General features: G+C 43.3%; 1 protein-coding gene across 2 annotated transcripts in view; it reads right to left on the reverse strand.

Moving 5' to 3' along the window:
* The window catches only part of LOC121545436 (fibroblast growth factor receptor-like 1), an 81,608-nt gene that overhangs the window by 32,738 nt on the left and 32,159 nt on the right, over positions 1-16,711 (reverse strand). For both annotated transcript variants that reach the window (XM_045208354.1, XM_045208349.1), the window contains exon 3: positions 9,621-9,893. In XM_045208354.1, coding sequence (XP_045064289.1) covers positions 9,621-9,893 — 273 coding nt within the window. The remainder of the gene's footprint in view (positions 1-9,620; positions 9,894-16,711) is intronic.

Raw genomic sequence — 16,711 nt, forward strand, 5'->3', positions numbered from 1 at the left:
AATGTTTTTGATATTGGACTTCACAACCAAAATGACTCTACTCCTTGTATCTGCATGGCTGGGCAATTAACCTACTAGTTTATCAAACCGGGTATTTTTTAATACAACTTTTCACACAACACACATTACCGTTGTTGATGAAGCCGTCTGTGTCATCAGGGCAGTAAATCGGGTCAAACTAATGCTAGGTCGTCACTAGTTACCACAGCCACAAAGTCATAAAGCCTGCCTATTTCTACAATTTATCTTCTTAAAATGTAATTTTAAACCTAACCTTAATTAACCCTAACCTTATATAGTCAAAATTGGCTATATCGTAAAAGTTTATGAAAACAAAAATTTGCTTTTTGGTCTTAATATAAGGCAAGGTTGTCAAAACTCATTTTGTCTTCAGCGAGGTACGAAGGGCCACGCTGAAAACGTGTTATATTTCCTCACTGTCAAAATTGACAAAAAATAGAATCCATCATTTTGGGGATTTTCAATGCTTCCTGACTGTCTAGCATTCATTTTGGTTGTTTTAGTGAGCTGGACACAGTCAAGGAACTGTATGAATGTAGGACCATTATAATTTCTACACAGTTTCAATTTGGTTTGAGTAATTTTTAAGTATATTGAGTTCGTTTTCAATCGGGTGGTTTGATTAATAAAAATAACAAAAAATATACACTACCGTTCAAAAGTTTGGGGTCACTTAGAAATGTGCTTGTTTTTGATTTTTTGGACCATTAAAATAACATCAAATTGATCCGAAATACAGTGTAGACATTGTTAATGTTGTAAATGGCTATTGTAGCTGGAAACGGCAGATTTTTTATGGAATATCTACATAGGCGTACAGAGGCCCATTATCAGCAACCATCAGTCCTGTTTTCCAATGGCACGTTGTGTTTGCTAATCCAAGTTTATCATTTGAAAAGGCTAATTGATCATTAGAAAACTATTTTGCAATTATGTTAGCACAGCTGAAAACTGTTGTTCTGATTAAAGAAGCAATAAAACTGCCCTTCTTGAGACTAGTTGAGTATCTGGAGCATCAGCAATTGTGGGTTCGATTACAGGCTGAAAATGGCCAGAAACAAATAACTTTCTTCTGAAACTCGTCAGTCTATTCTTGTTCTGAGAAATGAAGGCTATTCCATGCGAGGAATTGCCAAGAAACTGAAGATCTTGTACAACGCTGTGTACTACTCCCTCCACAGAACAGCGCAAACTGGCTCTAACCAGAATAGAAAGAGGAGTGGGAGGCCCCGGTGCACAACTGAGCAAGAGGACAAATACATTAGAGTGTCTAGTTTGAGAAACAGACACCTCACAGGTCCTCAACTGGCAGCTTCATTAAATAGTACCCGCAAAACACCAGTCTCAACGTCAACAGTGAAGAGGTGACTCCGGGATGCTGACCTTCTAGGCAGAGTTGCAAAGAAAAAGCCATATCTCAGACTGGCCAATAAAAATAAAATATTAAGATGGGCAAAAGAACACAGACACTGGACAGAGGAAGATTGGAAAAAAAAGTGTTATGGACAGACAAATCGAAGTTTGAGGTGTTCGGATCACAAAGAAGAACATTTGTGAGACGCAGACCAAATGAAAAGATGCTGGAGGAGTGCTTGATGCCATCTGTCAAGCATGGTGGAGGCAATGTGATGGTCTGGGGGTGCTTTGGTGGTGGTAAAGTGGGAGATTTGTACAGGGTAAAAGGGATCTTGAAGAAGGAAGGCTATCACTCCATTTTGCAACACCATGCCATTCCCTGTGGACGGTGCTTGATTGGAGCCAATTTCCTCCTACAACAGGACAATGACCCAAAGCACAGCTCCAAACTATGCAATAACTATTTAGGGAAGAAGCTGTCAGCTGGTATTCTGTCTATAATGGAGTGGCCAGAACTGTCACCGGATCTCAACCCTATTGAGCTGTTGTGGGAGCAGCTTGACCGTATGGTACGTAAGAAGTGCCCATCAAGCCAATCCAACTTGTGGGAGGTGCTTCAGGAAGCATGGGGTGAAATCTCTTCAGATTACCTCAACAAATTGACAACTAGAATGCCAAAGGTCTGCAAGGCTGTAATTGCTGCAAATTGAGGATTCTTTGACGAAAGCAAAGTTTGAAGGACACAATTATTATTTCAATTAAAAATCATTATTTCTAACCTTGTCAATGACTACATTTCCAATTCATTTTGCTTTATTTCCTATTCAAACTCATTTCATGTATGTTTTCATGGAAAACAAGGAAATTTGTAAGTGACGCCAAACTTTTGAACAGTAGTGTATGTGGACACCCCTTCAAAATGAGTGGATTCGGCTATTTCAGCCACAACCATTGCTGACAAGTGTACAAAATTGAGCACACAGCCATGCAATCTCCATAGACAAACATTGCAGAGCTCAGTGACTTGCAACGTGGCACCGTCATAGGATGCCACTTTTCCAACAAGTCAGTTCGTCAAATATCTGCCCTGCTAGAGCTGACCCGGTCAACTGTAAGTGCTGTTATTGTGAAGTGGAAACGTCTAGGATCAACAACGGCTCAGCCGCGAAGTGGTAGGCCACACAAGCTTCACAGAACGGGACCGCCGAGTGCTGAAGCACGTAGCACGTAAAAATCGTCTGTCCTCGGTTGCAACACTCACTACCGAGTTCCAAACTGCCTCTGGAAGCAACGTCAGCACAAGAACTGTTCGTCGGGAGCTTCATGAAATGGGTTTTCATGGGCGAGCAACCGCACACAAGCCTAAGATCACCATGTGCAATGCTAAGTGTCGGCTCTTGTGGTGTAAAGCTCGCCGCCATTGGACTCTGGAGCAGTGGAAACGTGTTCTCTGGAGTGATTAATCACGCTTCACCATCTGGCAGTCCGACGGATGAATCTGGGTTTGGCAGATGCCAGGAGAACGCTACATGCCAAATGCATGGTGCCAACTGTAAAGCTTGGTGAAGGAGGAATAATGGTCTGGGGCTGTTTTTCATGGTTCGAGCTAGGCCCCTTAGTTCCAGTGAAGGGAAATCTTAACGCTACAGCATACAATTACATTCTAGACGATTCTGTGCTTCCAACTTTGTGGCATCAGTTTAGGGAAGGCCCTTTCCTGTTTCAGCATGACAATCATTTACATTTACATTTACGTCATTTAGCAGACGCTCTTATCCAGAGCAACTTAAAAATTGGTGCATTCACCCTATAGCCAGTGGGATAACCACTGTACACTTTTTTTATTTTTTAAAAATTTTATTTATTTTTTTATTTTTTTGGGGGGGGGTAGAAGGATTACTTTATCCTATCCCAGGTATTCCTTAAAGAGGTGGGGTTTCAAATGTCTCCGGAAGGTGGTGAGTGACTCCGCTGTCCTGGCGTCGTGAGGGAGCTTGTTCCACCATTGGGGTGCCAGAGCAGCGAACAGTTTTGACTGGGCTGAGCGGGAACTATGCTTCCGCAGAGGAAGGGGAGCCAGCAGGCCAGAGGTGGATGAACGCAATGCCCTCGTTTGGGTGTAGGGACTGATCAGAGCCTGAAGGTACGGAGGTGCCGTTCCCCTCACAGCTCCATAGGCAAGCACCATGGTCTTGTAACAGATGCGAGCTTCAACTGGAAGCCAGTGGAGTGTGCGGAGGAGCGGGGTGACGTGAGAGAACTTGGGAAGGTTGAACACCAGACGGGCTGCGGCATTCTGGATGAGTTGTAGGGGTTTAATGGCACAGGCAGGGAGCCCAGCCAACAGCGAGTTGCAGTAATCCAGACGGTAGATGACAAGTGCCTGGATTAGGACCTGTGCCGCTTCCTGTGTAAGGCAGGGTCGTACTCTCCGAATGTTGTAGAGCATGAACCTGCAGGATGGTTTGTCAAGATCGATGTGGAAGAACTTGACTGGCCTGCACAAAGCCCTGACCTCAACCCCACTGAACACCTTTGGGATGAATTGGAAGGCCGACTGCGAGCCTAATTGACCAACATCAGTGCCCGACCTCAGTAATGCTCGTGGCTGAATGGGGAAGCAAGTCCCCGCAGAAACGTTCCAACATCTAGTGGAAAGCGAGTGGAGGCTGTTATACCAGCAAAGAGGGGACCAACTCCATATTAATGCCCATGATTTTGGAATGAGATGTTCGACGAGCAGGTGTCCACATACTTTTGGTCATGTAGTGTGTATATATATATATATATATATATACACAGTGGGGGAAAAAAGTATTTAGTCAGCCACCAATTGTGCAAGTTCTCCCACTTAAAAAGATGAGAGAGGCCTGTAATTTTCATCATAGGTACACGTCAACTATGACAGACAAAATGAGATTTTTTTTTCCAGAAAATCACATTGTAGGATTTGTTATGAATTTATTTGCAAATTATGGTGGAAAATAAGTATTTGGTCAATAACAAAAGTTTCTCAATACTTTGTTATATACCCTTTGTTGGCAATGACACAGGTCAAACGTTTTCTGTAAGTCTTCACAAGGTTTTCACACACTGTTGCTGGTATTTTGGCCCATTCCTCCATGCAGATCTCCTCTAGAGCAGTGATGTTTTGGGGCTGTCGCTGGGCAACACAGACTTTCAACTCCCTCCAAAGATTTTCTATGGGGGTTGAGATCTGGAGACTGGCTAGGCCACTCCAGGACCTTGAAATGCTTCTTACGAAGCCACTCTTTCGTTGCCCGGGCGGTGTGTTTGGGATCATTGTCATGCTGAAAGACCCAGCCACGTTTCATCTTCAATGCCCTTGCTGATAGAAGGAGGTTTTCACTCAAAATCTCACGATACATGGCCCCATTCATTCTTTCCTTTACACAGATCAGTCGTCCTGGTCCCTTTGCAGAAAAACAGCCCCAAAGCATGATGTTTCCACCCCCATGCTTCACAGTAGGTATGGTGTTCTTTGGATGCAACTCAGCATTCTTTGTCCTCCAAACACGACAAGTTGAGTTTTTACCAAAAAGTTCTATTTTGGTTTCATCTGACCATATGACATTCTCCCAATCCTCTTCTGGATCATCCAAATGCACTCTAGCAAACTTCAGACGGGCCTGGACATGTACTGGCTTAAGCAGGGGGACACGTCTGGCACTGCAGGATTTGAGTCCCTGGCGGCGTAGTGTGTTACTGATGGTAGGCTTTGTTACTTTGGTCCCAGCTCTCTGCAGGTCATTCACTAGGTCCCCCCGTGTGGTTCTGGGATTTTTGCTCACCGTTCTTGTGATCATTTTAACCCCACGGGGTGAGATCTTGCGTGGAGCCCCAGATCGAGGGAGATTATCAGTGGTCTTGTATGTCTTCCATTTCCTAATAATTGCTCCCACAGTTGATTTCTTCAAACCAAGCTGCTTACCTATTGCAGATTCAGTCTTCCCAGCCTGGTGCAGGTCTACAATTTTGTTTCTGGTGTCCTTTGACAGCTCTTTGGTCTTGGCCATAGTGGAGTTTGGAGTGTGACTGTTTGAGGTTGTGGACAGGTGTCTTTTATACTGATAACAAGTTCAAACAGGTACCATTAATACAGGTAACGAGTGGAGAACAGAGGAGCCTCTTAAAGAAGAAGTTACAGGTCTGTGAGAGCCAGAAATCTTGCTTGTTTGTAGGTGACCAAATACTTATTTTCCACCATAATTTGCAAATAAATTCATTAAAAATCCTACAATGTGATTTTCTTGAAAGAAAAATCTCAATTTGTCTGTCATAGTTGATGTGTACCTATGATGAAAATTACAGGCCTCTCTCATCTTTTTAAGTGGGAGAACTTGCACAATTGGTGGCTGACTAAATACTTTTTTCCCCACTGTATATATATATATATATATATATATATATATATATATATATATATACATACACACACACACACACATATATATGAGAGAGATTATTTTTTTTTAACTCAAAATGAGTTTGACAACCCTGCTTTAAATTTAGACCAAAAAGCAAATGTGTCTTCATAAACTTTTACGATATAGCCAATTTTGGCTTTGTGGCTGTGGTAACTAGTGGACACCCTAATTGTATGCATTACAGATGTAGACTGACTTTAGCTCCAGATTGGATTAGATTCAGGCCGGTGAAGCCATTACGGTTTGTTGCTCCTAGTTCACTGTATAAGTCAGACTCAAACATGAGTTAGCTACCACCATAGCTGCATCCATTATTTCGTTTTGCCCTAGACAATACAAAATAATTAACTTGCAAATCCGACTTGTAGGCTAACGTATCTACATAATACACAATAAACTTGAATGAGCTACCTACACAAACGTTAGCTAAAACGTTAGCTAGCCTGCCTCACTAGATAACATTAGCTAGCCATTCTCGCTATATTAAAAGATAGCTACTTACATAACCAGCAATAACGTTATCTAAGAGTTAGCTAAATTATACCAGAGAGGTCATTATATTCCAGTTTCTCTGGCTATACTCACCACCACCGGTCGTTGCACACCAAGCTAGCGTTACTGGTGCAGACTTGGGGACCGACGAACTCCAAGCACCTATTCAACATACTACGGTCCTTCGGCAGGGCATGCAAACCATATAACTTTGGCTGTGGAGGCATTGTCAATCCGTTTAGGGTCCATGATCCTTTGAATGCGTTGAGGGTGATGAAACAATGATGCCCCATTCAATGAAGGGAAGCGGAGGGGCGATTTGCACGTGGAGCTTGGCAAAAGGGGGCAAGATTTGTTGACATAATTGTAATCCAAACTCATCCTTAATTTACTCGTTGTGACGCACTGAGGTTCCAAACTCAGTTTTAGGCGAGACTGACTTTACGACCAAAACTATCCTATTTACACTTTGTAGTCAATTTTGACACTAAAATAAATGTTTCTGACTTATATCGAGGCCATTTTCAAAGGGATTAGTTGCTCTTTAAGTCTGGCTAGAGTTGCCCTTTCGCTCTGTCTGTCTTTCTGTTGTACTGCAGCCTGACATATATCTGCATCAGTGGCGGCTCCTCCGAGGAGGAAAGGGAGGACCATCCTCCAAAGTGAATTTCATAAAAATAGTAAAACATTAAAAACGTTATCCTTTTTAGGTAAAACTATAGTAAATATATTCACGTGACCAAATAATTGATTAAAACACACTGTTTTGCAATGAAGGTCTACAGTAGCCTCAACAGCACTCTGTAGGATAGCACCATGGTGTAGCCGGAGGACAGCTAGCTTCCATCCTCCTCTGGGTACATTCACTTCAATACAAAACCTAGGAGGCTCATGGTTCTCACCCCCTTCCATTGACTTACACAGTAATTATAACAACTTCCGGAGGATGTCCTCCAACCTATCAGAGATCTTGCAGCATGAACTGACATGTTGTCCACCCAATCAAAGGATCAGAGAATGACTAGTACTGAAAGCATAAGCTACAGCTAGATAGCACTGCAGTGTATAAAATGTGGTGAGTAGTTGACTCAAAGAGAGAGAAAGACAATAGTTTAACAGTTTTGAACAAATTCATTTCTTCAAAAATGAAGGAAAAGCAAGAGAGAGATAGAGATAGAGAGAGAGAGAGCTATAGTTCATTCTTTTCTTTTCACTTTCACTTACTTTGCTAGCAAATGCAGCTAGCTAGTTTAGCCTACTCAAACACCCAGCTCAAACAGAGGGATGCTATGTTATCTAGCTGACTATGACTATCCAACACAACACTGAAACTCTTCCAAGGTAAGCTTTTGGTTTTACTGATTTATTGCCACCGGGGTCCACTGGTGTAACTGCTAAACTGCTTACTGAACTGCTTACAGACTGTACACTGTAACGTTACTGCATGATTGTAGCGGGTTTACTAATGCGCTAGTTCTATTAGCTATGAACTGTGTTTACGTGTGATCAGGGGTGTATTCATTCCGCTGATTCTGTTGAAAAACTTTTCTTCAACGGAAGCAAACGGAACGAAACGGGGATAAACATACCTGAATTTGTCCAATAGAAACTCTCGTTTGCAACTGTTGGACTAATGATTACACCCTAGATCAGCTAGATGCAGGCAAGAGTGTGCAAGGCGGTATTGAATGTGTCACTGTCTGTCCATGTGTCACCTCACATTTTTCTCTCGACCTGTGTGCACCTACGTTGTAAACTTTCATTCGTGGGCTAGGTTGTAGCAACCTCATGATGGGTATAGGGAAAATTTGAGTATCATTTAGTAGCCTAAACCTATCGATGTTACATTGAACTGGGTGAATGGAATATGAATGACAGTCATCCAATTTGCTGTAATAGAAATAAGGCCATGCTCATGAAAAAAAGTTCTCCCTCATCTTAAACGGCACCGACCGCCACTGATCTGCATAGTGTTTTTTGCTGCAGGGGAGGACCTGAGTGGAACCAGTCAGGGGCCTCAGAGGGGTCACTAGAGTTTTTTCATACCCTGTTTAAACTTAATAAAAAAGATTGAATTTGGCAAAGTCCAGTTCAACCACCTCAGTCATCAACGGAGTAATTACCCTCCCTCCTCCTCCTTATCCTCCACGCACGCACACGCACACGCACACGCACACGCGCACACACACACACACACACACACACACACACACACACACACACACACACACACACACACACACACAGAGCAGCTGCTATCCTCACCCACCCCATGGATCAGGCCGACCGAGGCCAGCACAGGAAGGGCCGGGGGCTCCGTCCCACCACTCAGCGCTCCTCACAACTCCTCAGAGTCTTTCAGCATCACTGGACTGGAGCAGATTTATAGTGGTGCAGGCGGCAGGTCGTCTATTTCAGCGGTCTCCTTGACGAGTGCTCTGGCAGAGAATGCCCGGTCTACAGTCCCCCAGCAGCTATCCCTCCTCAATCTCAACCAGAAGGATTTCACAAAAGCTACACCGCCAAAACCCTCTACCCCCCCCTCCAACCACCTTCCAGACAGAGTTTACTCTTTTACCACACAACCTCACACACTGACACACACGCAACATTAATTTCTCATTGTGTCAGAGTGGGGGTGAAACCTCCGACAGTGTGTATAAAATAAGGAACACTGGATTAAATTACCAGCACTATAAACAAGCACCGGGGTGTAGTGTGACAGGAGCAGCCGGTAAAGAATCCTCTCTTTGTTCTCGTGAGGTTTGATATGAAACCTGACAGAAGAGCTGCTGGGGTTCTGTAACGCTAACAAGTCATAAACTGGCATTGTTACAATGCTCACTTGTACATTTTCATTTTGCATTGGTTACGTAAATGAAACCATATTCTTTTAATAAAGCCAGGGCTGCCAGTCATGTCGGTTCTGTCAAATATAATCACATCTAGGGGCTAACTTGGGGGCAGTAGGCCTCCTGCATTACAATCCCTCTTCATGTGCTCTTTGACTGAAGAATCAAGGCTAGGTCACACTACTACACTACCAAGGTACTGGGGAAAAGTTGTCTTAGTAACATTTCAGGGAGTAGGTCCGATATGGGACAGGTTTGGAGTTATTCAGTTAACTAGCTAAGGTATGAGAGAATATAGAGAGGGATGTATTCATTAAAGGAGTCAAAGAGAATTGGAACATAAGGCATGTCTGTATGTAATTGTATTGTAATTGTGTATTTACATGATGTGTATGAAATGTAAGTGTGTGGACATTGACTAGGGATGAGGTCAGACGCTCCTTGGCCCTACCGATGATGATGAGGGTGTAGTTGAGGGCGATGCTTCCGAAGCCGTTGGTGACACGGCACACATACACCCCCGCGTCCCCCAGCTCCACCTCTTTGATCTTCAGGCTCTGTTTCAGCACTCGGTAGCGGCTCCAGCCCGGGTGGACGTTACGCCCGTCCTTCACCCACAGGATCAGGGGAGGAGGGTCACCCTCTACGGGGCACGCCAGCCGCACTGTCCGCCCCAACCTGGCTGTCTGGCGCTCTTCCACCTGACGACTCACCCACGGGGGACCTGAGAGAGGGGCAGACAACGATCACATTGTCTTCTTTTTCTCTACAGCTTTTTTTATTTCAAAATATCAGAATCATCTTTATTCACCAAGTTCATTTACACATACTCAGAATTGTACTTGGTGATATGGTGCTGCTAGTGATAGACAAGGTTCGCTGAACATAGTGCTGTAAGAGAATGAGCAGTGGATAAACAAATATACAGTGAATTACAGTTGGTATACAAATGTAGCTACAGTATCAATATAAATATATCTAAATGCAGAGAGAGGAACCGAGTGCAAATGCAGTAGAGTGCAGTTATTTTGTGTGCAGTACACCCCTTGTCACATTGGATCATGATGTCATGGGGAATAATCACAGACACAAATTATAATTTCCTCTACAGGTAGATTGTTTTATGAATTACTTTTTCAGAAGAGTTAGTTGCCAGACCTGGGCATCTGGTAAGACATACTAACGTTCTGCTAATGAAAATAGCCTGCAGTGGACAGGGTCCATGTTTGAATCATGCTCCAATGGCCATGATGCTGGACAAGCAGTTCAATTCATACAGCAAAGATTGTCATTGGAATCATAGCATAGTTTCCTTTCATAATTCCCTCGATTTTTCTTTCCATTTCCATGTTATTCTATCAATGAGCCTTGTGTAGCCTATTTGCTGGCTAAATCATTTAAATTAACTGAATATAATTCCAACATTCAAGAATGGTCAGTACTGTATGTTTCATTTGCAGTTTAATTCAAACACATGTTGATGTTTTGCTGCACCTTGTAAATAAAACACCTCCGTCTATCATATGAAACATCCTATTCATTCTGTTGCTGCTGGCGACACAGGGTCTAAGACGAACCATGGAAAATAAAATGGAATTAGAGAGGCAGACCAGAGACCTGCTTCCCCTAACTAACACTAAGCCTGTCTCTGAGTCAACTACTGTCTGACTTGGTGAGGGGGGCCCTGTGTCAACTTCACTCCACAGACATGCATGCACGCACCCACACACACACTGTACGTACCCAGGCCCTCAGACACAGATGTGTAAGAAGGTGTGTATAGAACCGGGTTAGGCTACCCTAAGGGATCTTTCCTATCAGCAAAACAAACCAACTTGGGTCTGCCCAAAGTCCACAGAAAAACATAAACCTTCTCAAGAAGAGCGAGGGGCAACTTTGGGGGCTTTTACTCAACTATTTGAGGGGGATTATTTTTCTTTTTTTTACGGTCCTTGCGTGCACAAGGTTCTTTTCATCCTGTTCGTTCAGTGCTCCGAGACTCCCATGAGAGCTCCCTTTCCATTTCCTCTGGCCCTCCTGAGCTGCGTCAGCACTGGGGCCCGGGTGTGTGTGTTGGACGGCAGTGGGCCGGGGTGTGTGTGTGTGTGTTGGACGCAGTGAGCCGGTGTGTGTGTGTATGTGTGTGTATGTAAGTGTGTGTGTGTGTGAGTGTTGGACGGCACTGCTCATTCATGCCTGGTACTGTCACATCCTGTAGCAGTACCAGCAGCTGCTGTGAGAACTGCCAAGATTATAGGAATCTAAAAATGAAACTCCCTCCACCAAAAAATTCTCTCTCTCTTTCTCGCTCTCTCTCTTTTCTCTCTCTTTCTCTCAATTCAATTTCAATTTCAATTGAAGGGCTTTATTGGCATGAGAAACATATGTTAACATTGCCAAAGCAAGTGAAGTAGATAGTAAACAAAAGTGAAATAAACAATAAATATTAACAGTAAACATTACACTCAGAAGTTCCAAAAGAATAAAGACATTTCAAATGTCATATTATGTCTATATACAGTGTTGTAACATTGTGCAAAAAGTACAAATGGGAAAATAAATCTCCCTCTCTTTCTCTCCTATCTCTCTCTGTGCGACACATCTCTGTGTAGGAGTGAAGTGTTTTCACCTGGAGGCCACTGGTTGCCATCCAGGAAAGTGCCAGAAGAAAAAGCGGCAGAAAAAGTTAAGATTGTTTTGGTGCTGGAATTAAATTACAGCACATTCCAGAACGTTAGGCCGAGATGGTTTCACTGACTGCATCAAGTATGGAATAAAAATTCCTCCGTCTCCACGAATAGAACATAAAGGTAGAGCATATTCCAGCAGGTTGGAATGTTAACACAGCATTCTCTCATAAACGGATCGTTACATTGACCTTCGCTAATTCACCTCACTGGGAAAAAGGTTGGCTTCAAGACATTCATACCATGTGTAAGATATGACTTAGTATTGGCAGTCTAAACGCAGGTTGGGTGGATCCATGGAGGCCTCATTGAAACAGCTTGGCTGCCAGTAAGTCAGCACCCGATGAGGGTGAGACAGAGAGGCTGAAGTAAAGAGCCTCCTTCTCCCCAATCTGATCCAACAGCCTGCTCCCTCGCACGTGTCGCCGCTCACTCACAGTCACACATAACTGGGGAGAGGTGGAATGAAAGACAGGAGAGGAGGAGGAGAGTAGAGGGGGTATAGAAAAGCACGACTGTCTGTTTGTCAGTCAGGCTGGTTGGTGCCGTCGTGGAGGTGTCTGGTTGAAACGCAAGTCGGCTCATAGCCTGGCGGATCGGCCTGGGGAGCTGGAAGAAGGGTGGAGAGGGGCGTTGAGCCGATCTCGGGTGCTGACAGACACTACACCCCACTGTAGACACACTGAGGCTGGGGGATGGATGGGGGATGGAGGGGTGGATAGACAGAGACCCCTACTACCACTCTGTGAGCCTGACTGGATCTGTTGGCAGATGGGGCGCCAGCCTGAGCCCTCCCAATCTGCCTGGGTATGAAGGGGTGAGGGGGTGAGGGGGTGAGGGGGAGATGTGCGCACACACACTCACACACACTGCTGGGTGCTGAGAGAGATCAGAGACAAGTGCTCTAATGTAACAGGCCTGGTGGGACCGTAGGGCAGGGTGGGAGTGATATGACTGTCTGAGACATAGGCAGGGCCCCCCTAATGTATAGAGTGTGCGTGTGTGTGAGAGAGAGAGAGAGAAAGAGAACCCCCACTAATACACCCAACCAAGCCCCATCCTGCAACCTAAGAGGCATTCACCAGATGTTCAGCATGCTCTGCTCAAACCTAATGGTCTGAGCCTAAACCACACAGATAACAACAGTTGACACTGAGGAACACAAAGCTTTTACAATCTCATGCTGGACTATACAAGGTCTGAGGTCATCTCTTTGGCCTAAAGAGCAGGAACCCAGACTTCACCAAAGAAAATACATTGTCATCCTACAAGAAACATGGTATAGAGGTTGCCCTCTTGGTTACAGGGAGCTGGTATTCCCATCCACCAAACTACCAGGTGTGAAACAGGGAAGAAACTCAGACTCTGTTAATTTGGTATAGGGCAGACGTAACCCACTCTATTAAATTAATCAAAACAGGAGCATTTTACATCTGGTTTGAAATAAATAAGGAAATGATCTCTAAAGAGAAAAATGTAGTCATGTGTGCTACCTACATCCCCCCAATAGAATACCCATACTTTAACGATGACAGCTTCTCCTTCCTAGAGGGGGAGATCAACCACTTCCAGGCCCAGGGACATGTACTAGTCTGTGGCGACCTAAATGCCAGAATTGGACAAGAACCTGACACTCTCAGCACTCAGTGGGACAAACACCTACCTGGAGGTGACAGCATTCCCTCCCCAATATGCCCCGGTAGACACAACTACGACAAAACAACCAACAAAAATGGGTCACAACTCCTGCAGCTCTGTCACATGCTGGGTCTGTACATAGTCAATGGTAGTATTCGAGGGAACAACTACGGTAGGTACACCTACAGCTCATCCCTTGGCAGTAGTACTGTAGATTCCTTTATCACCGACCTCAAACCAGTCTCTCAGAGCATTCACAGTCAGCCCACTGACACCCCTATCAGATCACAGCAAAATCACAGTCTACTTGAACAGAGCAATACAGAATCATGAGACATCAAAGCCAAACAAACTGCATACTATTAAGAAATGCTATAAATGGAAGCAAAGTAGTGTAGAAACCTACCAAAAAACAATTGAGCAACAACAAATTCAATCCCTTTTAGACAACTTCCTGGACAAAAAGTTTCACTGCAATAGTGAAGGTGTAAACTTGGCAGTAGAAAGCCTAAACAGTATATTTTGACCTTTCAGCTTCCCTATCAAATCTAAAAATGTCAAACAGACACCCTCAGAAAATTAACAACAATGACAAAGGGTTTGATGAAGAATGCAAAAACCTAAGAAAGCAATTGAGAAACCTATCCAACCAAAAACACAAAGACCAAGAAAACCTGAGCCTTCACTATGGTGAAACACTAAAACAGTACAGAAATACATTAAGGAAAAAGAAGGAACATCACTTCAGAAACCAGCTCAATGTAATCCATAGAATCTAACCACTTATGGGAAAATTGGAACACACTAAACAAACAACACGAAGAGCTACAGTTGAAGTCGGAAGTTTACATACACCTTAGCCAAATACATTTAAACTCAGTTTTTCACAATTCCTGACATTTAATCCTAGTAAAAATTCCCTGTTTTAGGTCAGTTAGGATCACCACTTTATTTTAAGAATGTGAAATGTCAAAATAATAGAAGAGAGAATTATTTATTTCAGCTATTATTTATTTAATCACATTCCCAGTCGGTTAGAAGTTTACATATACTCAATTAGTATTTGGTAGCATTGCCTTTAAATTGTTTAACTTGTTTCGGGTAGCCTTCCACAAGCTTCCCACAATAAGTTGGGTGAATTTTGGCCCATTCCTCCTGATAGAGCTGGTGTAACTGAGTCAGGTTTGTAGGCCTCCACACGCTTTTTCAGTTCTGCCCACACATTTTCTATAGGATGAGGTCAGGGCTTTGTGATGGCCACTCCAATACCTTGACTTTGTTGTCCTTAAGCTATTTTGCCACAACTTTGGAAGTATGCTTGGGGTCAATGTCCATTTGGAAGACCCATTTGCGACGAAGCTTTAACTTCCTGACTGATGTCTTGAGATGTTGCTTCCATTTATTCACATAATTTTCCTTCCTCTTGATGCCATCTATTATGTGAAGTGCACCAGTCCCTCCTGCAGCAAAGCACCCCCTCAGCATGATGCTGCCACCCCCGTGCTTCACGGTTGGGATGGTGTTCTTCGGCTTGCAAGCAACTCCCTTTTTCCTCCAAACAGAACGATGGTCATTATGGCCAAACAGTTCTATTTTTGTTTCATCAGACCAGAGGACATTTCTCCAGAAAGTATGATCTTTGTCTCCATGTGCAGTTGCAAACTGTAGTCTGGCTTTTTTATGGCGGTTTTGGAGCAGTGGCTTCTTCCTTGCTGATTGGCCTTTCAGGTTATGTTATAGGACTCGTTTTACTGTGGATATAGATACTTTTGTACCTGTTTCTTCCAGCATCTTCACAAGGTCCTTTGCTGTTGTTCTGGGATTGATTTGCACTTTTCGTACCAAAGTATGTTAATCTCTAGGAGACAGAACGCGTCTCCTTCCTGAGCGGTATGACGGCTGCGTGGTCCCATGGTGATTATACTTGCGTACTATTGTTTGTACAGATGAACGTGGTACCTTCAGGCATTTGGAAATTGCTCCCAAGGATGAACCAGACTTGTGGATGTCTACAAAAAAATGCTGAGTTCTTGGCTGATTTTTTTTGATTTTCCCATGATGTCAAGCAAAGAGGCACTGAGTTTGAAGGTAGGCCTTGAAATACATCAACAGGTACACCTCCAATTGACTCAAATGATGTCAATTAGCCTAACAGAAGCTTCTAAAGCCGTGACATTATTTTCTGGAATTTTCCAAGCTGTTTAAAGGCATAGTCAACTTAGTGTATGTAAACTTCTGACCCACTGTAATTGTGATACAGTGAATTATAAGTGAAATAATCTGTCTGTAAACAATTGTTGGAAAAATTACTTGTGTCATGCACAAAGTAGATGTCCTAACCGTCTTGCCAAAACTATAGTTTGTTAACAAGACATTTGTGGAGTGGTTGAAAAACAAGTTTTAATGACTCCAACCTAAGTGTATGTAAACTTCCGACTTCAACTGTATCTATCCAAAATGGAGATGTATGGATAAACCACTTCTCCAATCTTTTTAGCCCTATAACAAAGAACAAACAGCAAAAACATAGACATGATCAATTACAAATCAGTTATTAAAGACTACCAGAACCCACTGGATTCTCCAATTACATTGAATGAACTATGGGACAAAATACAAACCCTCCAACCCAAAAAGGCCTGTGGTGTTGATGGTATCCTAAATTAAATGATAAAATATACAGACCACAAATTCCAATTGGCTACACTTAAACTCTTTAACATTATCCTCAGCTCTGGCATTTTCCCCAATATTTGGAACCAAGGACTGATCACCCTAATCCACAAAAGTGGAGACAAATTTGACCCCAATAACTACCGTGGGATCTGCGTCAACAGCAATATCGGGAAAATCCTTGACATTATCATTAACAGCAGACTCATACATTTCCTCAGTGAAAATGTCGTCCTGAGCAAATGTAAATGTAGCTTTTTACCAAATTACTGTACGACAGACCACTTATTCACCCTGCACACCCTAATTGACAAACAAACAAACCAAAAGCAAGTCTTCTCGTGCTTTGTTGATTTCAAAAAAGCTTTTGACTAAATTTGGCATGAGGGTCTGCTATATAAACTGATGGAAAGTGGTGTTGGGGGAAAAACATACAACATTATAAAATCCATCTACACAAACAAAGTGTGCAGTTAAAATTGGCAAAAAACACACATATTTATTTCCTCAGGGCCATGGGGTGAGACAGGGATGCAGCTTAAGC

The sequence above is a fragment of the Coregonus clupeaformis genome, chromosome 3, assembly GCF_020615455.1.
Source record: "Coregonus clupeaformis isolate EN_2021a chromosome 3, ASM2061545v1, whole genome shotgun sequence".
NCBI lineage: Eukaryota > Metazoa > Chordata > Actinopteri > Salmoniformes > Salmonidae > Coregonus > Coregonus clupeaformis.